The sequence below is a fragment of the Eleutherodactylus coqui genome, chromosome 1, assembly GCF_035609145.1.
Source record: "Eleutherodactylus coqui strain aEleCoq1 chromosome 1, aEleCoq1.hap1, whole genome shotgun sequence".
Lineage (NCBI taxonomy): Eukaryota > Metazoa > Chordata > Amphibia > Anura > Eleutherodactylidae > Eleutherodactylus > Eleutherodactylus coqui.
The window spans coordinates 180,270,660-180,298,143 of NC_089837.1; the positions used below are offsets into that span (position 1 = coordinate 180,270,660).

At 42.0% G+C, this 27,484-nt stretch overlaps 1 protein-coding gene across 1 annotated transcript in view; it reads left to right on the forward strand.

Annotated features, from left to right (window-relative positions):
- ADGRB3 (adhesion G protein-coupled receptor B3) overlaps positions 1-27,484 on the forward strand; it is a 918,092-nt gene that overhangs the window by 870,485 nt on the left and 20,123 nt on the right. Inside the window, exon 28 of the mRNA XM_066604215.1 lies at positions 21,785-21,820. Within this exon, the coding sequence (XP_066460312.1) occupies positions 21,785-21,820 (36 nt within the window). The remainder of the gene's footprint in view (positions 1-21,784; positions 21,821-27,484) is intronic.

A 27,484-nucleotide genomic window follows, 5' to 3' on the forward strand; every position in this document is an offset into this window, starting at 1 on the left:
CGATCAGGCCAAGATGTAACAAATTTAATAAGAGGCCTGCATCTTTTAATAAATTGGTGCACTTTGCTCCAGTGTACTTTGTATTAAGTCTGGTGTATGAAACGCCTGCCAGTCTTAGTACATTTCCCCGATGCACGGTACGTTAAGTTCATTAAAATTGATGATGGTGTACTTTTTGTTACTTTGATTAACTGTTTGTCTTTTTCTTTGCATAAATGCTTATAATGTTTTTTAATCTCCACATGTCTAAATGACGTATTACTGCTGTTTAGCTGCTAAGTAATCTCAAAGAACTCTGAACCCATTATTTACTCAGTGTTTTCAAAGCGAAACATGCTTCATTTACGATTAGGCATTTCAGTTGAAGCATGCATGGCCAATCTAAAATTGATTTGAAAATTGTGCGCTTACATCTAATCCATTTGTCAATAAGGCTTACCCTAAAGAGGGCCTGTCCTGTACACATGTCAGTAGGGCCAGCTCCTTAACTTTACAGCCAAAGCCCCACTGACACCAACAATATGTTTCTTTTGTTCATACACACCCCTGTTATCCCATATGTTTTCCTCTTATATTTGGCTCTCTGCAACTGTAAATGTGTCGAGTAAATGGTTCACCCCATTTACTGTCAATGGGTGATGCCAGACTTGATTGATAGTGGGCTGTGGGGACCACCCACTTGACACATTCATACTATCCGGGATAGGAGTGAGTATGCACAAATGCAACACATTGTTGGAGGCATTGGGGCCACAGCTACAAAGCTATGCAGTCGAACCCCCAGACATGATGACATGACAGGTCCTCTTTAAGTGTTTTAATGTTGATGAAGATTATGATTTATTATATTAATGCTATTAATTAATTTATTTTATTTTTAAGGCCTTTTTATAGCTGGCCAAACAAATGTTCATTCCCGATCATTTCCTGTTTGTTTGCTGGCAAAATCATAGTTTGTTGGCAGCAGATCTTCTCTGGCAAACAAGAGTTGTGCTGCCAACAATAATGTAACTATATCTCAGCGAACAGTCATTCTGTTACATACAGTCATGATGATTGCTTCATGTAAATGGAAATAGCAAACACCAATCAACATACTAATAGCATTGAATGTCGCTAATTACGGACAGAAAATCACCTAAAAGTACTCTTACTGGTGCCTAGAAGCCCTTTTACATGAGCCGACAGTCAGGTAAATTAATGTTCGTATGAAGGTTGGTTCTTGATCATTGCCCTATGTACATGACACAGCAATTAGCTGACAAACATGCAAAATGCTCATTTGTGTGGCTGATTTCATCTTGTAAGTGTACATAATAATGGTCATTTCTTAGTAACACATCTTCCCATATAAACAGGGATTTGCTGCCAACAATAATGGAAATGAACGATCTTAAAGGGGTTGTCCTGCGCCGAAACGTTTTTTTTTTTTTCAATAGCCCCCCCCGTTCGGCGCGAGACAAACCCGATGCAGGGGTTAAAAAAGAAAACCGGATAGTGCTTACCTGAATCCCAACGCTCCGGTGACTTCTTACTTACCTGGTGAAGATGGCAGCCGGGATCTTCACCCTCGGTGGACCGCAGGGCTTCTGTGCGGTCCATTGCCGATTCCAGCCTCCTGATTGGCTGGAATCGGCACGTGACGGGGCGGAGCTACGAGGAGCCGCTCTCCGGCACGAGCGGCCCCATTCAGAAAAGAAGAAGACCGGACTGCGCAAGCGTGTCTAATAGTGCGATTAGACGCTGAAGATTAGACGGCACCATGGAGACGAGGACGCTAGCAACGGAACAGGTAAGTGAATAACTTCTGTATGGCTCATAATTAATGCACAATGTACATTACAAAGTGCATTAATATGGCCATACAGAAGTGCTGAACCCCACTTGCTTTCGCGGGACAACCCCTTTAAGTCATGATTGTTTTTGTGACCGTTCAGCCCTTGACAATTGCCCTGTGTAAAAAGTCTTAAAAATGAGTACCTACAGACTTGTCATATCACTGATCAGGGCTCATTATAGGTAATTTGTCTGCCTGTGTAAGGACTTTAATACTTTAGGTTAAAGAAAAGTGCAAATTATAATGTGTAGACAATTGTATTATATTTGATCAAACATTTCTGTGTAAAATTTTTACATTTTCATCAAATTCGATCTTGCAAATACATTACAAAATTAAAGAAAAGACAATAAATGCATCCCATTTACACATTGCAAATTACACTAGAGCCAGGTGCGTAATTCCCTGTACTGACACACTTTGTGGTACTTACATCCTTGTAAACCTGTATACTAGCTGAGAAAATGACTTTTTATTTTCCTCGAATGTCTCTTCAATCCCAATTGATTGTTTTGAATTTAGGTTCCCTCCTCAAAAGGCAGGTTTTAAATTATACTTTAGAAATGCAGTCCTAAGCTCTCGTTCATGATCTGAAGGTTGCAGATTCAATTCCCGCATGGTTCAGGTAGCCAGCTCAAGGTTGACTCAGCCTTCCATTCTTCCGAGGTCGGTAAAATGAGTACCCAGCTTGCTAGAGAGTAAAAGATGACTGGGGAAGGCAATGGCAAACCACCCTGCAAAAACAGTTGCAAAGAAAGCATGACAATGTGCATCACCCTTGGAGTCAGTAATAACTTGGTGCTTGCACTAGGGGATTTTATCTTTTATAAATGAACTGATATGATAATATGGAATACTTTTGACAATGAAGGTTATGGATCAAGAATAGAGATGAGCGAGCACGCTCTTTTAAGGCTGCTACTTGATCGAGTAGCAGTCTTATTGAGTAACTGTGTACTCGCCAGAGCAGCATGCGGGGGGGGGGGGGGGGAGGAGCGGGGGGCAGCGGGGGGGAGAGAGAGATCTCTCTCACTCTCCCCCCGCTCCCACTGGCCGCCCCTCCCCCACATGCTGCTCAGGCGAGTACACAGTTACTCGATCAGGTAGCAGCCTTAAACAAGCGTGCTTGCTCATCTCTAATCAAGAAACATTATTCCAGAGCACTACATTTTATGAACAGGGTCACCTCACGACATACATTTATCACCAATATTCACAAGAGGTGATAAATGTGCAGCATGATCACATGGGGTCCAACCACTGGGACCCCCAAAATCACCAGAATAGGAGTACTGAGCCTTTTTGTTCAAAGACATTTAAATAGAGTGGTGGTTATAGGATTGGGGGATATAGTCGAATGCTTAGTACTATTAATTTGTGGGGGTCCCAGTGGTTGAACCGCAGGGGATCATACATTTATCATATATTATCCTTTGGATAGCTGATACATGTGTGTCATGGGATAATCCCCTTCAAAGAGGATCAAACAGAAAATATTCAGCATATGAATATGAACTCTCCTCTGTCTCCATGCTGTGAATATCAGATCCATTGGTTCTTAGGTCCTAACCTCCATTCACACTGGGCTATGCGGCAAGGATGGTGTCATTCAGCATTGCTGGCAGTTTCTGCTACAGGACACTGTTGAATCATTTCATGATCTATAGGAAAATCAACATAAAGACAATTTCTGCCTTGCATCAATTTATCAGCAATTTTGGACCATCGTGTTCGAATGGTCCTATACTGAATTACATGGCAAAGTATCCACTTCTGATTTTGAATAAATGTTCCTTTTTATGCAATAAAGAATCTTGCAGATTTTAGAAGCAGCATATTGCTTTGAGATTCTGTCTTTAGCATGTGTGATATAAAATAGTAAGATGCTCACCACAAGAAGGATAATCAAGATATTGAGTGCATGGTATGGTGTCATTTTATATACCAGAAGGGGCTGACTCTCTAAGTGTTTTGATAAATTAGTACTTTATTAAATATAAAAGGTTAACATAGTTCAATGAAGTTCAAACAACATAAAGCAGCAAAATAACCACACTGAAAATGCTGAATGGACTGCTTAATAATGTAATAACAGCTTAGCCACTCATGAAGAAGATGAGATAGCTTGGAAACGTATTTGCCAGAAATATGTACTAAGTTAGGCCTTAGTCAGACGGGCGTTTTTAGCCGCGATTTGTGCATGCGCATGAGTCCGGCGATTTTATAAAACCATTGCTTTGCAATGGTATCAGACACAGGAGCGCTTTTTATGCGCTCGTCCGATAAATTATAGAACAGAAATCGCAGATCGCACCTATCTGCGATCTGCGATTCCTGTTCTCTTCTCTATATGCGCTCAATGGGGCCGGCGGCAGCAGCGCCGACCCCATTGAGAACATATAGAAGACAAATCATTCTTCTCTGCCACAGCTGTAACAGCTGTGACAGAGAAGAACAATGTTTGCCCATTGAATTCAATGGAGCCGGCAATACAGCCGCTCCATTGAAAGCAATGGGCTGCCGGCGTGCGCCGGGTGAATTGTCGGGAAGGGCTTAAATATATAAGCCCTTCCCTGCAATTCATCCTAAAATGTGTTAAAATAAAAAAAAATTGTATACTCACCTTTCCGCTGCAGCCGGAGTCCAGCCGCGGCCGCTGTCAGTTCTCCTGAACTGCTTCTCGGCACTATTCAGCCAGCGGGGCTTTAAAATCCTCACCTGCTGAATGATCTGCTCTGATTGGTCACAGCCCTGACCAATCAGAGGCAGGTTTCACTCACACACCCATTCATGAATTCATGAATGGGTGAGTGACTGCTGCCTCTCAGCGCTGAGCCAATCAGGGGCAGGTCTGACTCACATCCATTCATGAATTCATGAATGGGTGTGAGTGAGACATGCCTCTGATTGGCTCAGCGCTGAGCCAATCAGGGGGCAGGTCTGACTCACACCCCCTTCACACCCACTGCAGGACGGCCACGCGGAGCTCCGGCTGCCGGGAGAAGGTGAGTATATATATATTTTTTATTTTTACACATTTTAGGATGAATTGCAGGGAAGGGCTTATATATTTAAGCCCTTCCCGACAATTCATCCCGGGCTCGCCCGCAGCGCATTGCTTTAAATGGAGCCGGCTCTATTGCCGTCTCCATTGAATGCAATGCGCTGGACAGCTCCGGCCCGTTTCTAATGAAACGCGGCTAGGAGCAGATTTGCGGGCGATTTGCGCGCACCGGTCACGCAATTTGCGGATGCGCATCCGTCATGCGATCCGCAAATCGCGTGAAATAACGCCCGTGTGAAAAAGGCCTTAGACTGTGTAATGATACTGTTTTCCACTGAGATTGGAACAATAATTTGGTCCTGAAGAAATACAAGTTTTTTTGCCAATATTGTGATAGGGCGCTTAGATTATGAATTTGTGTTGTTTGGCATGCCTAGTGCTAACATGGAGCTGAACATGCTGCAATCGAGTTTCCACCCACCTCAAAGACTCACTTACTAAAATCATTTGAGCAACAGATACCAGCTGGCTAGTCTGGATACTAACTCAAATCTGCAATCTGCTAGGCTCCGGACTCATAGTGTAAGGCCTTATTCTTACGACCATATATACTCCGCTATTTAGGGGCGTCAAAAAAATCACCCAAAAATTGCGACCATCTGAAGCATTGGATTCCAATGTATTCATTCAGATGAAATATTTTTGGGCACGTAAAAGCATCATGTTGGGAAAAATAGCACATCGATGACAGTTTTCAGTCTCCGACTTTATACGCCGCGTCAAAAGATAGATCTTGCCCTATCTTTTGCCGTGATATCCAGGAAACTCCAATAGACTTCTATGGAAGTGGAAAAAAAGGGAAGGAGAGAGAGTTTACCTGCATCCAACACTGGGAAAAGAAGACAGCTGGCTCTATTTATGTATTAGCAGTCATTCCAAGGATTTCTGCCAATCGGGGGATTTCCGCACTGCAGCGTATTTTTTGCCAATACACAACAGCCGCGCATGTGAATCGCAGAAAATATGTGGCTAAAGTTCAGGACTCAATTGCGGCAATTCTTCATGCATTACAGCACTGAGATAGGGGCCTAAGTGCTTAAACAGACGAACACGTTTTAGTCCTGTTATGCGGCCATGGAAATTACGGCCACATAACGGGACAAAAGCATTTATTTCAATGGTTTTCTTTTCACTAGCTCTTTTCTCGAACGTAAATACTACAACCAAGAAAAGATAGGACTTGCCCTATCTTACCTGCACGTAGTTAGTACTAACTTCCTGCAGGCAGGACCTATCTTCCCGTGTTTTTTTCCAAACTCTTGCGCTATGTCACGGAGTTTGGACGGCCATAGAAAAAAAAACATTCATGTGCAATTATGCTCCTTAACGGTGAGCGTAGTTGCGCATATAGCTGTCTGAAATCACCCTGAATGCAGACACATTGCTGGGTACAGGACAATATCATATACAGAGTAGGTGGAAAGTGTTGGACTCAATTATTATATGTGAGCTGCATGCAACTGAGATACCTTACTGGCCGCTGCATTCTAGCAGATTGGACATATATGGATATTCACAAATTTCATATGTTGACTTACAGTCTGTGGCCTAAATGGAAATGTAATGTATACTGTGATATTAACAGGACCGCATGCTTGATGTTGAATAAACACCGTAGCTGTATTACATATTTATAATCTGTGCCTTTACAGTGTGGTAGGACATTTACAGGCTGCGAGGGCCCCGCAGCAGGGTCAGTGTGGATATTTTGCTGATTTAAGATGTTTGTTATTTATTAAACGACTTTAACATTTTATTTTTAATGTTACTAATTTTTCGAGACATAGAGAGTAGGCCACCACTTTATTAAATGCACCTCACTTCTACCACCTCACCTGATTTCCATCAAACTAGACTGTCAATAAACTACGTTCTTCATCCCTCAAATTTATCATATACATTTATTCACATTGATGCCGACATAACATGTTTTTCCTTATATAGCACATCTTGGTCAGCTTGTAAGACCAATATCTGTTAGTTGCTATGTATAATACTTACCCTTGCTTCACTGATTCATTTAGTTGTGATATACAGATGTAGTAAATGTTAACTTGACACGCAGCAGTCTGATAACTTATTTACAATGTAATATTCAAAAAGTATCCGACCTTCGTTTTTTGTGCTAAACAAATAAAGCTAGAGCGGCGTGGTTTGGTGCATGTATTTAGTCGACCCTAATGCGTGTGCTTGGATTTTTTTCCTGCCTGCAGAAGCTGTCAGTCGCCGGCAGACAGCTGATGAATGAGGGAGTGCAAGTGAGTGCCGTCTGATTTTCTTTTTTGACAAAATGACAGAAAAACGGGAACAATGCTACTACATTAAATTTTGTGTAAAGCTTGGCGATTCCCAAGTGGAAATGATCTGCAAGATTCAAAAGGCCTTCAGGGATGAAGCAATGGGCACCACACAGATAAAGGAGTGGTACAACCACTTCAAACATGGGTGCACATCAGTAGAGAGTCAGGTTCCCTACTTTCCCGGCGGCTCCTTCTGAATTCAGTTTTTTTCCCAGGCTGAAAATGCCCTTGAAAGAGCCAGATTTCAGTCCAGAGAAGACATCATGCAAAATGCAACGGATCAGCAATGTGCTATCTCAAAAGAGACGTTTCAACACTGCTTCTGACAGCTGAAGATGTCTTAGCAGAAGTGTGTGGCTGCCCAAGGGGACTACTCTGAAGGAGATTAGTGTGCGATTGTTGTATCTGAATACAAATATTTTTTATGATTAAAGGTTGGATACTTTTTGAATACACCTCGTATTACTTTAAATCGAGTTATCATGATGTACCAGTTATGTTAGCAATTGCTACATCTGTAAAAATTTCCAAAGTCCTTTAAAATATTGACAGGCAAAAGATCTATCAAGCCCATGAGAAAAATCATGGCCAGCCCACTCTTCTCAATGCTCCATTACTCCAGGCGCTTGGATCTTATTCGTATAAAGTGCAATGTAATCACAAAGAAAGACGATCCAGCTTCTCAGGATAAGAGAGTTGACATCTTTATTGCAGCCATAAAAGCATCACCACCATACACAGAGAAATTGCTGATGCGTTTCTGGTGCGCAATGTGCCCTTAGTCGTAGCATGCTGCGACTTAACCATCATTGGGCGCCGCAAAGACATCAGTAATTTCTCTGTGTATGGTGGTGATGTTTATATGGCTGCAATAAAGACGTCAACTCTTTTATCCTGGATCCATCTTTCTTCATAATCTATCAAGACCCCTAAATTGCCACTACCCTTTTATCTTGTAAGACAAACCTTCAAGAACTGTTAAAGGGAATCTGTCACCAGATTTATGCTGCCCTATCTGAGGGCACTATACATTAACGACTGATACCCTGATCATAGTGCTGGGTCACTTCCTATTTTAGCTGCAATACTTTAATAAAATCAGTGCTTATCTGCTGCGGCGTGTTGTGCTCACGCTATGTAGTCTGCGATATTCCTGAGCTCTAGATGCCCCCACCCCCTGCCATTGATTGACGACTTTTTTCCAATACACAATATAAGAAGAAAGCTGTCAAGCATTTACAGGGGGGCAGGAGCAGTCGGAGCTCATGAATATCCAGGACCGCATGCTGTAGTAGATAAATGCTGACTTTACGGCCTTAAACAGATCAGCACATGCACAAATACGCTCGCCAGCGTGGAATGTATTTGTGCATGAACAAGTAAAAAAAAAATGGTTTACGGTAAAAATATTCATCCTGCCGTGCACAGTAAAAAAAAGCAGAAAAATAGAGCCTGCCCTATGCACGTAGAAAGACTATGTGCGAGAAAGATTAGGCAAGTCATATTTTTTCTCGTGTGTAGTCTCAGGCCTCATGTCCACGGGGAAAATAAGAATTAAAATCCGCAGCGGATTTTAACTCTTCTCCCGCGCGCGGATCCGCACCCCATAGGGATGCATTGACCACCCGCGGGTAGATAAATACCCGCGGATCGTCAATAAAAGTGATTTTAAAAAAAATGGAGCATGAAAAAATCTGGACCATGCTCCATTTTCATGCGGGTCTCCCGCGGGGACGGCTCCCGCGGGCTTCTATTGAAGCCTATGGAAGCCGTCCGGATCCGCGGGAGACCTAAAATAGGAATTTAAAAGCATTTACTCACCCGCAGCGGGCCGGGAAAGTATTCTCTTCCTCACGGCCGCATCTCCCTTGCTTCGGCTCGGCGGATGTCCCCGGCGCATGCGCGCGGCACGTCGACGACGTGCCGGCGACGTGCCGCCGGCGTGACGAATTCATCTGCCGGCCGAAGAAAGAAGATCCGGCCGCGACGCAGAGAAGAAACGGAGCGGATGGGAGGTGAGTTTATTCTCATTTATTCTTATTTTCAGCGCTCATGTCCGCGGGGCAGGAGGAACCCGCTACGGATTCTACATGTAGAATCCGTAGCGGGCCCGATTTTCCCCGTGGACATGAGGCCTTATTGCGTGAGAATCACGCTAGTCAAAATAAAACCATTGAAATCAATATTTTCGTTTCGTCACATTTTGCGACTGTGATTTTCACGCCCCAACACCTTATAAAATCACATTTGTCTATTTAAGCCCTGACAATGGTATTGCAGCTAAAAACATAAGCGCTGTAATCAAGGCGTATGTTATCAGATAATGCTGCCCTCAGATACAGCGGCAGAGATATAATGACAGATTTCGTTAGTTTAGGTTATGTTCACACTTCGTGGAATTTCTACAGTGGAAAATCCACAGCAAATTTTGGTGCTAGGGCTTTGACAGACAAGCGTGTTACACAAACGCTCGCTCCTGAGCGTATTTGTGCAGGCAGCTCTCATTCACACGGGCAGGAGAATCACCCCATCCTGATTAAAATGGCTAATTAGCCTAAGGCCTTAGTCAGACGGGCGTTTTTTGCCGCGATTTGCGGATCGCATGACGGATGCGCATCCGCAAATCGCGTGACCGGTGCGCGAAAGTCGCCCGCAAATCGCCCGAAAATCTGCTCCTAGCCGCGTTTCATTAGAAACGGGCCGGAGCTGTCCAGCGCATTGCATTCAATGGAGACTGCAATACAGCCGTCTCCATTGAAAGCAATGCGCTGCGGGCGAGCCCGGGATGAATTGTCGGTAAGGGCTTAAATATATAAGCCCTTACCTGCAATCCATCCTAAAATGTGTTAAAATACAAAAAAATTGCATTCTCACCTTCTGCCTGCAGCTCCGGGCAGCCGTCCTGCAGTGGGTGTGAAGGGGGTGTGAGTCAGACCTGCCCCCTGATTGGCTCAGCGCTGAGCCAATCAGAGGCATGCCTCACTCACACCCATTCATGAATTCATGAATGGATGTGAGTCAGACCTGCCCCTGATTGGCTCAGCGCTGAGAGGCAGCAGTCACTCACCCATTCATGAATTCATGAATGGGTGTGTGAGTGAAACCGGCCTCTGATTGGTCAGGCTGTGACCAATCAGAGCAGATCATTCAGCAGGCGGGGATTTTAAAGCCCCGCCGGCTGAATAGTGCCGAGAAGCAGTTCAGGAGAACTGACAGCGGCCGCGGCTGGACTCCGGCTGCAGCGGAAAGGTGAGTATACAATTTTTTTTTATTTTAACACATTTTAGCATGAATTGCAGGGAAGGGTTTATATATTTAACCCCTTCCCGACAATTAACCCCGCGCACGCCGGCAGCCCATTGCTTTCAATGGAGCGGCTGTATTGCCGCTCCATTGAATTCAATGGGCAAACATCGTTCTTCTCTGCCACAGCTGTTACAGCTGTGGCACAGAAGAATGATTTGTCTTCTATATGTTCTCAATGGGGTCGGCGCTGCTGCCGCCGGCCCCATTGAGCGCATATACAGAAGCGAACAGGAATCGCAGATCGCAGATAGGTGCGATCTGCGATTTTTTGTTCTATAATTTTTCGGACGAGCGCATAAAAAGCGCTCATGTGTCCGATACCATTGCGAAGCAATGGTTTTAAAAAATCGCCGGACGCATGCGCATGCGCAAATCGCGGCAAAAAACGCCCGTCTGACTAAGCCCTCAGACACTGTCAGTGATCATGGATAGGCACTGCATTTAGCGCATACCCACGTGAGCAGATGTGCGTGTTTGCGCACCTCCCTTACACCTCCATGGGGCTCTTTAGTGCACAAACACGCACAAGGCAGAGCAAGTCCTTTTTTTTTTTGCATTTGCGAAAACACCAGGTGAAAAGGGATTTTCCAACGCACAAAATCGTGCGTAACACGTTTGTTTGTTTAAGCCCTTACTCACATCAAAATATGCATGTTACATGCAAATTTTAGTGCAAATTTTGACATGGTTTTCACCCCTCATTTGATGAGATGAAATCCATCTTGAAAATTCGAAATATAAATTTATCTGCTGTGAACTTCAAACTTGCACCACAGGGCAATTTACCATGCGGATTTTTTTCTGCAGTCTATGAGTGAGATTTTTAAGAATTTCCTCCACTTTGCCTGTACTGTGAAATGCTGTAGATTTTGCAGAATTTCCACAATGTTTCAGCATACCCATGGAGTACATATAAAACTTCATTAAGCATGAAAGTATACCACTAAGTTCCCTAATGCTGCTATTTACCTAACTGTTTCCCGTAGTTTGGAAATTTTCCCCTTCTTGGTGCAAATTGGATAATGTCTTAAAGGGTTTTATTCTCTTCTCTTGAATCTTCTATGTTATTTGGAAGATCCGGTTTGATGGAAATATCTCTGCAACATATTATGTTCAGGTCAATAATCTGTCTATTTCTGTCAATATTTTGAACTACTGTACACTGTAAGCCCAAGGCATTCGCTGGTTTACAAAACTCATTTTCATATCCCATATTAGGTCATTCTGAGTTCATAGAGGGGGTGATCTGTTCAGGATCCTTATCACTTGAATAGCATGGAGAGCAGTTACAAAGAGCAACCTTATACTTTGAATGGACTTTGTGCAATGCTTCACGTCTCCTGTGGTGGCGCTGTAGAGAAATTGAATACTTATTATCAGTTTTCTCTACAGATTACAGCTGGTCATAGAGGGATTGCGGAGATACTTTGTGATCAGTTTATTGTCAAGGAATGCTTTTAACAAGTGGGAATTGTTCAGTCTATTGTCAAGGAATGCTTTTAACAAGTGGGAATTGTTCAAAGTGGACAACCCCTTTAACTATTCATAATGAACATTTAGCTCGATGTTGCATAGGATAAATCAGATAACCCATTTGAAATATGCTAATTCTAATCTTGCCCAGAATGGTAATCTTACTAAGCATGCTTTTACATGGGACGATCACTGACTGTGCTGACTGAGAAATTGTGATCATGTGAAGCATTGGATTCCAATGCAATCATTCACATGAGCGATTTTCCTTCGCATAAGAAATCGCGTTGTCAAAACAAGAAACCGGCAACCATTTTCAGTTGCCGATTTTTCTTGCTGCTAAAAAGATAGGCCTTGACTTATCTTTTGCTTAACAACGCTGGAAGCTCCCATAGACTCCTATGGGAGCTGGGAAAAAAAGAGAGGGGAGGGAGTTTACCTGCGTCCAATGCTCGGAAAATAAAACAGCTGCCGCTATTTAAGCTATTAAAGCCATTACAAGTCATTCTGAGGATTTCTGCCGACCGCGTATTTTTCCCGCGAAATGCCGGTGTGAATGGATGGGACGATGCTAATTAAGCTCAGAACTCAATCGTGGCTATTCTTCATTGGTGCAATTTTCAGCCATGAAAATGCATACACTCATGTGAATGAGCCCTAAGGCTTTGCGAAGAAAACAAGTGAACAATACCTAAAATATCTGTATCACAATTACTTGGTATTCTAAAACAATGAGGTACATTTTACCGTTGAAAAAAAGAAGCTCTGTTTAAATTATGTCCATAGTTATCACAGTCGTAAGTGGTACTAAGTAGAGATGAGCGAGCGTACTCGGATAAGCACTACTCGCTCGAGTAATTTGCTTTATCCGAGTATCGCTGTGCTCGGGGCTAAAGATTCGGGTGCCGGCACGGAGCGGGGAGCTGCAGGGGAGAGCGGGGAGGAACGGAGGTAAGATCTTTCTCTCCTTCTCTCCCGCCCGCTCTCCCCTGCTCCCCGCTGCGACTCACCTGTCAGCCGCAGCGGCACCCGAATCTTCAGACCCGAGCACAGCGATACTCGGATAAAGCCAATTACTCGAGCGAGTAGTGCTTATCCGAGTACGCTCGCTCATCTCTAGTACTAAGTTTTGTGTGAGTTTTTTGACAAAAGTGTTTCATGTTAATAATCATAATATAGAAACTCACAGTAATAAAACATGTCATCAAACACTGATCGAGTGGTCTACCAGTTAATATCAGCACAGTCCTAGTAGATATTTTTAACCCGGGCCATCAAAGGAAAGCAGGCTGCTTGTTTGTGCTATGTTGGCATGACTGGCACAAGAACTAACCAATTCATATTCTTCCTTCCTGTGGGAAATTGCAGAATATAATGTTATGCACTGTTTATAATGAAAGAGGGATAAAACATTCTAGCACGAAATATAGAAATTAATCAGGACTATGACAGTTGCAGGACGGCCCACAAAGTAAATAAGGGTCCCAAGCTTACCTGGGGACTGTCATCCAGCAGATGCTGTTTGGGGGCCACACCTATAAAATGAAATGGCCTTATTTACTAGGCAATGATGTACTAACCTGGTTCCCAATATGGTTTTCTTAATTTAACATAGGTGTAAATACACAAACTCTAATTTTTATTTGGACCCAATAAAAATATGATACGGGTTACAAAATGATCACCGTGTATTATTCAGCTTCGTTTCCAAATTAGTGGCTCACTGTGCTTGTGAAATGGATACAGCTAATTTTACAAAATACACAATAGAGCATAAGATAAACTTAATGGACATAATAGCAGGGTCCAGGGTCTTTACAATTTGCTCATATGTAGCCAAGGTATTTCCGATGCTAGCCTTTGCCCTGGGAAGGCTCCCATAGAAACATCATCCGCCTGCATAAACTATTGAGGCCTTAGTCAGACGGGCGTTTTTAGCCGCGATTTGTGCATGCGCATGCGTCCGGCGATTTTATAAAACCATTGCTTTGCAATGGTATCGGACACATGAGCGCTTTTTATGCGCTCGTCCGATAAATTATAGAACAAAAAATCGCAGATCGCACCTATCTGCGATCTGAGATTCCTGTTCTCTTCTGTATATGCGCTCAATGGGGCCGGCGGCAGCAGCGCCGACCCCATTGAGAACATATAGAAGACAAATCCTTCTTCTCTGCCACAGCTGTAACAGCTGTGGCAGAGAAGAACGATGTTTTCCCATTGAATTCAATGGAGCGGCAATACAGCCGCTCCATTGAAAGCAATGGGCTGCCGGCGTGCGCGGGTGAATTGTCGGGAAGGGGTTAAATATATAAACCCTTCCCTGCAATTCATCCTAAAATGTGTTAAAATAAAAAAAAATTGTATACTCACCTTTCCGCTGCAGCCGGAGTCCAGCCGCGGCCGCTGTCAGTTCTCCTGAACTGCTTCTCGGCACTATTCAGCCGGCGGGGCTTTAAAATCCCCGCCAGCTGAATGATCTGCCTCTGATTGGTCACAGCCCTGACCAATCAGAGGCAGGTTTCACTCACACACCCATTCATGAATTCATGAATGGGTGAGTGACTGCTGCCTCTCAGCGCTGAGCCAATCAGGGGCAGGTCTGACTCACATCCATTCATGAATTCATGAATGGGTGTGAGTGAGGCATGCCTCTGATTGGCTCAGCGCTGAGCCAATTAGGGGGCAGGTCTGACTCACACCCCCTTCACACCCACTGCAGGACGGCCGCGCGGAGCTCCGGCTGCCGGGAGAAGGTGAGTATACAATTTTTTTTTAATTTTAACACATTTTAGGATGCATTGCAGGGAAGGGCTTATATATTTAAGCCCTTACCGACAATTCATCCCGGGCTCGCCCGCAGCGCATTGCTTTAAATGGAGTCGGCTCTATTGCCGTCTCCATTGAATGCAATGCGCTGGACAGCTCCGGCCCGTTTCTAATGAAACGCGGCTAGGAGCAGATTTTCGGGCGATTTGCGGGCGACTTGCGCGCAACGGTCACGCGATTTGCGGATGCGCATCCGTCATGCGATCCGCAAATCGCGCGAAAAAACGCCCGTCTGACTAAGGCCTTAAAAAGTGAAAGAAAGATATTTGGTTTTAGGCATTGTATTGATACCCTAGCATTACACAATCTAGATTTTGACAGATACTATATATACGTATACTGCTATATTACCAAAAGGGCTCATTTACAAGGTCTGACCATCTAGAGTGCTCCCACTGGAAAGATAATCTCTCACATTGAATATGCAGTTTGAACTTCGGGCAGCATGTTACAAAGCTGGACTAGCTGAGCAAATTTAAATCTTAACTCATTCTGAGGTTAGGAGTCCAATGGGCGGTCCCCCTTAAAAACTAACAGCATTTTATGTCTGAGTTGGCATACTTGAAAGCCAAGTATGAACAGAAAATTAAATGAATAAACTTCCACTGAATCGTTTCGGGCAAAACAACAGTAGGTATCAATCTGCTAAACCCCTCCGGCCTATGAAAGGCTGCTCACAAATACTACAGAACTACATACTATATGTGCAACATAGGAGAGCTTTTATATTAATAGGCAACTTCAAAGCCCAAAGGGAAAGAAGAGTCTGGGAATAGAAGTCTATAAAAATCTTTGATACTTTGAACAGAGGACTAAATCTATCTAAAGGATCTATGGCGGACTGCAGCATCTGAGAGATCTGGTCCACGGATATCTACAAGATTGTTTTGTATGTCTTATGAAAATCAATAGCACAAATGGAGCAACATGTTTAAGTTGACAGGTTCCCTTTAATGTATATTCTGTTGAAATGAGCAGCAGACAGCGTGTTACATAATCCTAGTAGCTCAGTTTTATTAATTATGAAAATTTGCCTGGAGTTTCACTTTAAAGTAAAATGAATAGTTAATTACCCAACCAGAGTGATCTGGATACCAACATAGTTACATTTAGATGTATTAAAATGTAAACAAATAATAATAATATACTGTAAAAATGCCTTTCTATAAATTTATCTCATCTGTGTATTAAATGTCAGGAAAAAATGATATTGAAACTTATGCCAACTTGTTTGATTTAGAGTAAAATTGCAACTGAGCAAAATACCGAACACATATAATGTCATATAAACCGAGAAGTAATTTAATATAGCACAAACTGAGGCCTTAGTCAGACAGGCGCATGCGTCCGGCGATTTTATAAAACCATTGCTTTGCAATGGTATCGGACACATGAGCGCTTTTTATGCGCTCGTCCGATAAATTATAGAACAGAAATCGCAGATCGCACCTATCTGCGACCTGCGATTCCTGTTCTCTTCTCTATATGCGCTCAATGGGGCCGGCGGCAGCAGCGCCAACCCCATTGAGAACATATAGAAGAGAAATCATTCTTCTCTGCCACAGCTGTAACAGCTGTGGCAGAGAAGAACGATGTTTGCCCATTGAATTCAATGGAGCCGGCAATACAGCCGCCTCCATTGAAAGCAATGGGCTGCCAGCGATCGCGGGATGAATTGTCGGGAAGGGCTTAAATATATAAGCCCTTCCCAACAATTCATCGTGAGATCGCCCGCAGCGCATTGCTTTCAATGGAGCCGGCTGTATTGCCGGCTCCATTGAATTCAATGCGCTGGACAGCTCCGGCCCGTTTCTATTGAAACGCGGCTAGGAGCAGTTTTTTCGGGCGATTTTTCGGCCCCGGTCACGCGATTTGCGGATGCGCATCCGTCATGCGATCCGCAAATCGCGGCAAAAAACGCCCGTGTGACTAAGGACTGAGAGTAAAATAATTTATTGTGTAGCCCTGTCTGGATTAGTTACTTGTATATTAAATGCATTGATGGGGAAGACACTTTAATAGCTGTGCAGGTCCTCCCACAATTTTCAGGGACCTAAAGTCAAAGTCTATATATACATATAAATGTACATATAAATTCAAACTAGTACTATAAGGAAATACAATAGTAATTGTATTGGAAGAGCTTTATGCGGATTGTTAGATAATTTTCAGTATATAGCCCTTGATTTACTTTGAGATCATCTGTCACCATTTTTTGTATTATCAATGTTGTCTTGTAATGTATTCTGAGCTTTTAAGATAATATATATCTATTTCCAAAGATGCAGCAAGCTCCATATGAATGTTCATAGCATACTAGCAAACATTAGTATTGCACTTATGCTATTTGTGCAGTGCAGCCATTAATTCACTATATAGAATTGCCACATTATACAAATGTATGGAAGTTCATTGCACTATGTTGTGACGAACATTCATTTAATGATTGTACATCTGTATATGACATGTTTCATGAGATTTTCATTGGTGCAAAATAGTCTGAATGCCCTTTTACATGGAACAATGATCATTCAAAAAGTCATACAAACAAACAAAAGTAAACAATAATCATTCAGTCTAAGCGCAGCCAATAACCAAACGACGACTGAAATCTGTCACTTTTCTTACGTTGTTCATTGTATGCAGGACTAAAAATAATTGTTAGCTCATTCACTTATTGTTCATTTTAAATAGCAATCATTCAGTCGTTCTTATCTAAATTTATATAGTTGAAAGCCCTTACTGACTGACTGACTTATAGACTCATTGACTGATAGAGTGGGAAGGGATCTCCAGGGTCATCAGGTCCAACCCCCTGCTCAGTGCAGGATTCACTAAATCACCCAGACAGATATTTGTCCAGCCTTTGTTTGAACACTTCCATTGAAGGAGAACTCACCACCTTCCATGGCAACCTGTTCCACTCATTGATCGCCCTTAGGCCTCCTTCACACAGGCGACACCTCAGCGCTGCGAGATAATCGCAGCGATATCTCATCGCTGTACCGTGCGATATCACTGCGATTTTCCCGCAGCAATACTGCGATTTTGTAGCGCTACAAAGTCGCATGTAACGCTACAAAATCGTGCGACTTTGTAGCATCACGTGCGAGGATTTTCGGAGGGAGCTTGAAATATAATCCCAGAGGCAGAGGGAACTAATTTACATAAAAGCCCAAATCGCAGAAGATCCCTTAAAAAATTTTTTAAGGGATCTTCTGTGATTTGAAATATAATCCCTGCCCCGAAAATAAGCTGTAGCTAAAGGAGAGAAAAAAAAAGTATACATCATCTCTCCCCATGTCCCGGCACTGATCTTCTTCATCTTCTGGCCAGGCATTGAAAAATCCGCGGCTGCTGAAAGTGCTGGCTGTAATTGGCTGAGACTTAGCCAATCACAGCCAGTGCTCGAAGAATGGCTGTGAATGGTTCAATCACTGCCATTCATTGAGCACTTGCTGTGATGGGCTAAGTGTCAGCCAATCACAGCCAGTGCTTCCAGGAGGCGGGGATTTTTGAATCCCCGGCCAAAAGAGAAGAGGAAGATCAGTGCCGGGACCTGGGGAGAAGCTGCGGCCAGGCTCACAGCACAGGAGAGGTGATGTATGTGTGTTTTCTTTTTCCCGGCAGTTAGGGCATAGATTATAGCTTTGACAGTAGCATTTGCTACTATTAAAGTTGCATCGCATTGCATGCAAACCGTGTTTTCGTGCGATGCGATGCAACACAGAGGAAGGCTCCATAGGGAAACATGGGCTACAAAACCTCGCGTGTCGCGGGCATATCGCCGAACCTGCGAGATTTGTGTGTTGTTTTGTAGCATGCCACAAAACATCGCATGTGTCAAGGAACCCATAGGAAAGCATAGGCTTTTCATACATGCGATTTGTAGTATTGTAGCAACGCTACAAAATTACGTGACTTTGTCGCCCGTGTGAAGGAGGCCTTACTATCAGAAAGTTTTTTCTAATATCTAATTTGTGTCTCCTCCCTTTCAGTTTCATTCCATTGCTTCTAGTCTTTTCTTGTGCAATTGAGCACTGTGACAGCCCTTCAGATATTTGTAGCCTTCTTTTTCCAAGCTAAACATTACCAGATTCTTTAACTGCTCCTCATAGGACATGATTTGTAGACCGCTCACAATCTTGGTAACTCTTCTCTGAATTTGCTCCAGCTTGTCTGTCTTTTTTAAATTGGGGTACCCAGAACTGGACACAGTATTCCAGATGAGGTTTGACTAAGGAAGATTAGAGGGGGATAATTACCTCACGTGATCTAGACTCTATGCTTCTCTTAATACATCCTAGAATTGTGTTTGCCTTTTTGGCTGCTGCATCACATTGTTGACTCATGTTCAGTCAATGATCTATTAGTATACCCAAGTCTTTTTCACATGTGCTGCTGCTTAGCCTAATTCCTCCCATTTCGTATGTGTTTTCTTCATTTTTCTTGCCCAGATGTAGGACTTTTCATTTCTCCTTGTTAAATACCATTCTGTTAGTCACTGTCCATTGTGCAAGCTTTTCTAGATCTTTTTGAATACTCTCTCTCTTTCCTGTTGTTAGTTATCCCTCCTAGCTTTGTGGCAAATTTGATAACTTTCCTATCAATTCCCTCCTCCAAATCATTTATAAAAATGTTGAACAACACTGGGCCTAAGACAAAACCTTGTGGTGCCCCACTTGATACATTCTTCCACTTGGATGACCACTCTTTGAGTACGATCACTCAGCCAGTTGTGAATCCACCTAATAGTTGCCTTGTCAATCCCATATTTGGTCATTTTTTCAATACGTATAGTATGAGATACTTTACTAAGGTCAAGATATACTATATCCACCGCATTTCCCTGATCAACCCAGTCGGTGATTTTGTCATAGGAGGAAATTAGATTCGTCTCACATTACTTGTTCGTTACAAACCCATGCTGACTTTGGTTAATTACTCCATTTTCATCCAAGTACTTGCATACATGCTGTTTAATAATTTGTTCAAAGATCTTTCCCGGTATAGAAGTCAGGCTCACAGGCCTGTAGTTTCCTGGATCAACCTTCTTCCTTTTTTTGAAGATATGGAATCGCCACTAATTCTCCAACTTCCCGGTGTCATACAAACATTAAATTTGTCAGGAGCATTCTTTAGGTCCTAAATAGGAAAAGTAAAGAGGTCACAATTTAATTATTTAATGCTAATTTCTAAAGTAAGTGCACCCCTATGTAATGTAACTTTCCGATGTCGTACAAACATGAAATTTGGCAAGAGCATTTTTTAGGTCCTAAACAGGAAAAGTAAAGGGGTTGCAACAAGATTATTCAATGCTAATTGAAAAAGTAAGTGCACCCTTATTGTAATGTAACTTCCCGGTGTTGTACCAGCGTGAAATTTGATGCAAGAATTCTTTAGCATTCTCTCCTCCTAAGAGAGGAGAGTGGGAGGGGTGGCACATTCTGCAGAGGGGCATTGGTACATGCAGCTTGAGGAGAATCTAATGCTCTTCTATGTGTATACATATTTTGTTCCTCGGTTCCTCTAAAGCAACCTTGGCTTCATAAAATTTTCTGTGCAAACAACACGTAAACACCTGTATAAAATTATCTCGGGTGAAGCCAGGTATATCAGCTAGTTTACTATACAGTGAATGTGAATGACTGAAGTTCTCATATGAATGAGCCAACGATGTATCTGTCTGTATAAACAGGCTGCCAGCTTGTACTAGTGAACTTTCACATTTTTCACTAGTTTAAACAATAAACTGTTTGGTGTAAACAGACCCTAAGGAGTTTAACTATTTTTCTGAATGAGTCTATAGGGTGGAGCTTACAGACTTTGCCAAGTGAGCGCTTTGGACAGTCATTTTTACAGTTGCTCTGCACTGCATGGGAGATCACATTACAGATTATTCAGCACTCAGCATGTAGACGAGGTGCTCAATTACATATTCAAAGAAAGCTGGAAAGGGGTGCAACCTCTAATGAATATTCAAAATGAGCCAATTTGATGAAAAAACAGATGTAATATGATCAAAGTGCAAGCTATTTCGAAAAAGAAATGTCACATAATGCAAATATGTGTTCACAAATATGATTGGTCTGTAACATTGAAAATGGAACTAAAATGTGTGACATTTGTGATTTTATTCTAAAACAAAGCAAAAAACGTTACAAAAGTGGGCATGGTAAACTGTAAACTTTCTTTTAGGCTTATTTATCAAAGGCAAAGATTAATATCGCAACTCCAACGGTACAACTGCTAATAGAAGGCATAAAAAACAATTCAGTCATACAGTTCCAAATGAACCATATTAAGTGCCACATACATCCAAATAAATTAGATGCATCTTCTCACCAAGTGCCTTCTCCAATTTCAGAAGTGTAAAATCTGCCATTATTAATAAATATGGGCAAATCTAATCATGAAATAATGAAAAGAATCAATACAGAGTTTTATAAATGTTTATATAATACAATTATAGTTACAGCCAGATTCTCTCATATAATGTATCTTTATGAAATGTCTTATCATGATATCATTGGTTGATTGATTCATTGACATGCATGTATTCATAGATATATTCATAGAAATGTAATTGAAAACAATACAGTAATTCAGTACAACAGTCAAATACATACAAAGTTGTTACTGATTTATTATTTATGGTGGTGGCAGAGTCTGTGTAGCTGTTTGCAAGGCTTCACTTTTTGACTAATTAAAGATGCTTATCCTTACTAATCCAAGTTGCCCACTGTGGCGAAGCACATACTACATACTTTTATGTGTTAATTCCAGATTTACCATGTAAGATTGATTCCTGTTGTGAACAAAGGTTCTGAATATTGACAATGATAAGAGTTCCAAACCTCAGAAATGTTAGCATAGAAGTCTCTTTTATTATAAATGATAAAAATGCATATGCTTAAACATAAATCAGATTTTTAATACCATTCTTCATTTTCTTTTTTTTCTCCTGTACAATAGAGAAGAAAATCTCGGTATTCTGACCTTGACTTTGAAGTAAGTTACATATTAAATAATGTTTTGTATAGGAGCTGTATCTGTATCATTGACTTTGGTACAGATGCTCAGTAAATGTTTCATTATGGTTTATACAACAAAGATTTGTGCACAGATTTTCGTTCTATAGTTTTGTTACCTTACCTTTAGCGAGAAACCCCACAAGTACTGTGGCAGTTATTGATTGAATTTTTGATACAACTTTGAGCCAAAGCCTGGAGTAAATTCAAGACAAATAGGAAATATAAAGGAAGGACTTAGACTTAAACTTTTCTTTCCTACTGGATCTACTTCTGGCCTTTGCTCAAAAACATGCACCACAAACTGCATGTGTGTTTCCAGCCTTTTACAAATGTGAAAATATAAGTCCTTATTCCTCTGCTAACTTATAAGTGATTGCGGAATTTCTGTAAGAGGGGCTTCTGTGTTCCCGTGATAACAGTTCTAGGCATGTGGTCTGACATTGGGTAGTTCCAATTACGTTACACAGAAATCTCTACTTCCTAATTATCTGCAATATCAAAAGTTTTACAGGTTTTTCTGGTTTACATAATCATGGCATATTCATATAGCTATAGGAAAAAAGTGTCAACTTATTAACTACAGTATACAACAGTACATAGATCACACATTCATAGCTATGGCCCTTGTCAAGGTACTGTGAAATTGACCCCACAATACACATCTTAGAGTGAAAACATTATTGTATCAAATTATAAATGTGGTCATTGAGAATCCTGTGATCTATTCACTCACTCATAGTGCTTTAATCATACTTGTCACCACAAGCAGGTGAGTAGATGGTGGTTTATGATTAAAAATGTCCCTATGCTTTGTGATTATTAAAGCTCAGTCAGATAAGCGATTTTTTTCGCCAAAGAATAGGCGTTCTAAAAATTGCATTTTGCAGATCGTGTGAATGGGCAAAATTTCTAAGCACAGAAGAACCAATCTTCATGCGCCTGAAATTCGCCCATTCCCTGGAGCAGCTGCCCCTTGGAGAAGTGCAGCTGCTCCAGGGGAAGAGAGAAGAGAAGCCCTGCAGAGCTTCGGGATTTCCCCAGAGCAGGGAGAGATGGAGTGGACCTATGGAAGATTTCGCCATAACAGGCAGAGATGGAGCGGGGCTATGGGTTAATCCCCCATAGCTCCGCTCTCTCTTCCTTGCTATTGGGAAATCCCTCATAGCTTCCCTCTATCTCCCTGCTATGGGGACATCTAAAGGGAAATCCCCATAGTGCAGAGTGGGTGGGGCTTAAATAAGTGGGCGGGGCTATGTGGATCCTCACAGATATTTCCTATAGCAAACCATATAGGAGCAGCCTAGAAGGGCAGGACCAGGGGCTGATCCCTCTAGCCCTGCCCCCTCCTCCCACACTCTTTGAGAAAGCCCTTGGGGAAAGCCCTGTAACTCCACCCCCTCTCTCTCTCCATGCTATAGAGAATTCCCTTGGGGAGAGAGGGGCAGGGAGCCCCCTACTGCCCCTGCTGCTGGGCGATTGCCTAGCAGTGTGGCAGGAGAAATACCCCACTGCTTACAGCAGGGCATTTAAAAGGTGCTGCCCAGAAGCACTTTTTAAATGTCCCATTGTAAAGTCCTGTAAGTCCTCATGGGGATTAAGGTAACCCTTACGGAGTCCCCTCTTCCCCGTGGGAAAATCCCTATAAGTGAATTGAATCCTTAGATCCTGGATGTTTTGAATTCTGTATTTGACATTTATTTTTCAAGGACACACATTATTGAGTTCTCATGGACAGTATTTTCAGTGCATATAATCCACACAAAATATATAGTTTATCACACAATATTATATCTATATCTTAAAAGGGAATTTAACAATGAAGACATTTATTCCCTATCCACAGTTGCTGGGGGTCTGAACTCTGGAATCCCCCAGTGATCCTGAGAAATGCTGATCCATTCACTTCTATGGAATGGAGTGAGAACAATTTTTGCAGCTAGCTTCCTCCGTCCTATACAAGTGAACATTGTGACAGTCAAACATGCACACTGTCGCTAATTCATATGGGGCATTCAAGGTGTGCCATTCACCCACAGATCAAACACCCAGTGATGAGACAAATATACCCTATTCTATGGGTAGCGGATAAGTTCCTTTAGTGGAAATCTCCTTTAAAGGTAAACTGACACAGTGTGAGGGCTTAAACAGATGAATGTGTTCTTGACCTGTTATACGGCCATGATAAACGGGGCAAAACAAAACCATTGATTGCCATGGTTTTGCTATCACTAGCTCTTTTCTACAGTGTGAATACTACGCCCGAGAAAAGATAGGACTTGCCCTATTTTTGGGAAATGTAGGACATGACCTATCTTCCCACATTTTTGCACTATGGCACGGAGTTTTAATGGTCTTAGGAAAAAAAAACATTCATGCGCAACTACGCTCCATACGTAGCATGGCAAGCATAGTTGTGCATGTGACTGTCTGAAACCACCCTTATACGTAATTCAGGGCTGGAGGGGGTGGTGCATAAAATAGGGATTCATGGAGCACACTCTGGTGTCATGTCCCGTCTTTTTATGTCCTGCACAAGACATGACAAATTTAGAAGGAGTGTGTTTTTTTAAATTAATATTGCTCCATGGTATAGACTGGTTTGTTGTCTGGAAATATTGAAATTCTGAATTTTTTTTTTAGTAAAAAGTTTACTATGCTAACATGAAGCTTCTTCACAACTATCCATGGCATTCATAGCATTCTTTCTAAATCTTTAGTAATCACTGATGCACTATGAATATTTTTATTCATAAATTTTTGTAAACTTGACAAAAAATATAATTTATATATAAACAAAGAACTACGCACAGAATGCAGCAATGGCCATTTTTATCCTTTTGAAGTGTAATATCTTTTCTTGGAAGAATTATTTTATGAGAAATATGGCTATTAGAAATGTATTATGATCAAAACCATTCCAGAATACAGTGGTGCTTTGCGTTAAGAGTAGAGATGAGTGAGCACGCTCAGGGGGGCGACGGGGTGAGCGGCGGGTGGTGGAGAGTAGCGGGGGGCAGAGAGAGAGATCTCTCTCTCTCCCCCCCTTGCTCCCTTTCACTCTCCCCCCCCCCCCCCGAGCACGTTAGAAGGAGAAGGCAGTTACTCGAGATGAGCGAGGCTCGCTCGAGTAACTGCACTTACTGAGCATGCTCGCTCATCTCTAGTTAAGAGCTTAATTTGTTCCGTGACGAAGCTCTTAACCCAAAACACTCGTAAGTCAAATCAATTTACCCCATTGAAATGAATGAAAAAGCCATTAATCCGTTCCGGATCGCAAGCTCTCCCATTGATTTCAATGAGGAAGCCGCTGTTCCATTGAACGCAATGGGCTGCCATCAACCCCTGCAGTGATTTTTGGGTAAGGGCTTTAAATATAAGCTCTTCCCTGAAAATTATCCCTAGCTGTAGTTAAAAAAAAAAAAAATGTACTTACCTGTCCGCCGCTTCTGAGGCTCAGGCACGTCTATCTGCCACTTGTTCTCCCTGCACTGCTCTGAAGCTCTGAAGCTTTTCAGCTTTTCCCCACCTGCTGAAAGGGTTGCGTTTGATGGGCTGAGCTCTCAGCCATTCATTGAATGACAGCTGAGCGCTGCTTGTGATTGGTCACAGCACTCAGCCAATCACAGGTAGCACTCTGCTATTCATTGAATTCAGCCAGAGATAAGCTACTAGATTGTGACCTTGTAACAGAGTTTTGCCTACAAACGTAATGGCATAACGATAAGATAACAGTTCCTGAAAAGTGGATATTGCTTTTAAAGTGTACATATCGCTTTGTAAAGCTCTTGCCATATCATGTCATAAGTTTTTATTAGTAAGGGTCCAACTGTTAAAACCCCCACCAGTTGATGACACAAGGCTGCAATAGCACTTGCTTGAGGGTTGTGCCCCTTTGGCCCTGATCAACCTTCTTCAATTCTCCTTGGAAACATGATCAGTTTAAAGATCCATAGAAAGTCAGTCATTCCATACAGCATTCTGTTCACTCTCAGAGGAAGGCCACTCAGAACTGAAGGGGCGCAACTCTTAGCTGAGTGCCTCCATCCATTGATTTCAAAGAGCAGTGAAAGTTTTAATATCCCCACCTATGAAAATTTCCAACATATCACTTGACATGTCAAAACCTTTATGAAATAGGTATACTTACATGCACAGCTCCTTTTCCACTGGGAATGAAGAATAAGGTATCAGTGGTCAGACAACCCCCCAATGATCTGTCTAATTTGTAAGACCTATCTAGATTAGTTGATAAAAGACTTTCATGCCAGTGTAAGTCTCTACAGATATTAATGTTGCCAGCCTCTGTTGATGGTTTCATCAGCCATTCCAGTATAATAGATGGCAGCATTAGATCCATTACAGCTAAAAGCCATGATACTAATGTGAACACGACTGAAGCTAAAACTGTGTTTACTACCAGTACGTTTATGTCAGGTACATTTCTTGATGTATATACCAGAGAATTCATGAAAAGTCAATGACAAATACATGCAAGCAGTTGAATATTGCTAGATACATGTTTGCCGAATATAAAAAAACAAAAATTCTGCAAATCCATCCTGAGTCTATACTGTTTCTGTATAAAGGAGAAAGATGAAACTTACAATTGCAGATGTAAAACTTCTTTGCAAGAATAAAAAGTATGGGTTATGCCATATTTGTTCTTGTTTTGGAGACCCTTAAGAGCTTATTCATATGGTCATGACCTGTCCACACACAGATAATGTCCGGGTGTTGCCCAATGTTTACGGAGCCCCATACATTGCATGCCACCACGAACATGTAAATCGCCGAACTGAAAGAAGCGGCGAAAGACAGGAATGCGTGGAGAACATCGATCCATAGATTGACCGATACAACTGAATGGATAATCATCATCATAATACATTGCATGCCCTTCTGTTGTTCAGGAAAATGGACAACAATAAAACAAGCAGTGATCTTTTTTTATATACATCAATCCGTGTGAAATCTCCAGTGTGAATAACCTCAGAAGGTCCGTGTGCTGTCTGTGAAATACACAAACTGCACTTACATTTTATTTATGGCCATGTGAATAAACACTTGCAAAAACATATAATCACTTTAACCCCTTGAGTGGCGGGTTTCCTACCACCCTGTCGTGCCCACCAGGGCAGGTTTTTTAAAATGGTCTAATCATTGAATTTCAACTAATTTTGCAGTTGCGTCTCAAGAGCCATAACTTTTTCATTTTTCCATTGACATATAAGGGCTTGTTTTTTACAGGACAAGTTGTGATTTTTTAAACAGGAGGGAGGAAAAACAGAAATGGGGAAAAAAGAAAAAAAGAGGCCATGTCATTAAGGGGTTAAATAATGCATTAACTTCCTTCTCTGGGTCATTACGACGCATGGATACCACATGTGTGATTGTATTTTTTTTCACAAAGTAAAGAGAGACAAGTGTTTTTATAATTTTTTTTATAATTTTTAAACTTTTTTTTTTTAAATTTTTTTTTTGTCCCTTTAGGGGACTTCCACAGGGACCCATCAGGACCCCTGATCACATTCCGGGGGTCCGATGGTGACAGCCCTTTACATGCTGCAGTGACAGCCCTTTACATGCTGCAGTCACATAGACTGCAGCATGTAAAGGGTTAACACAGCAGAGATCGGAGGTT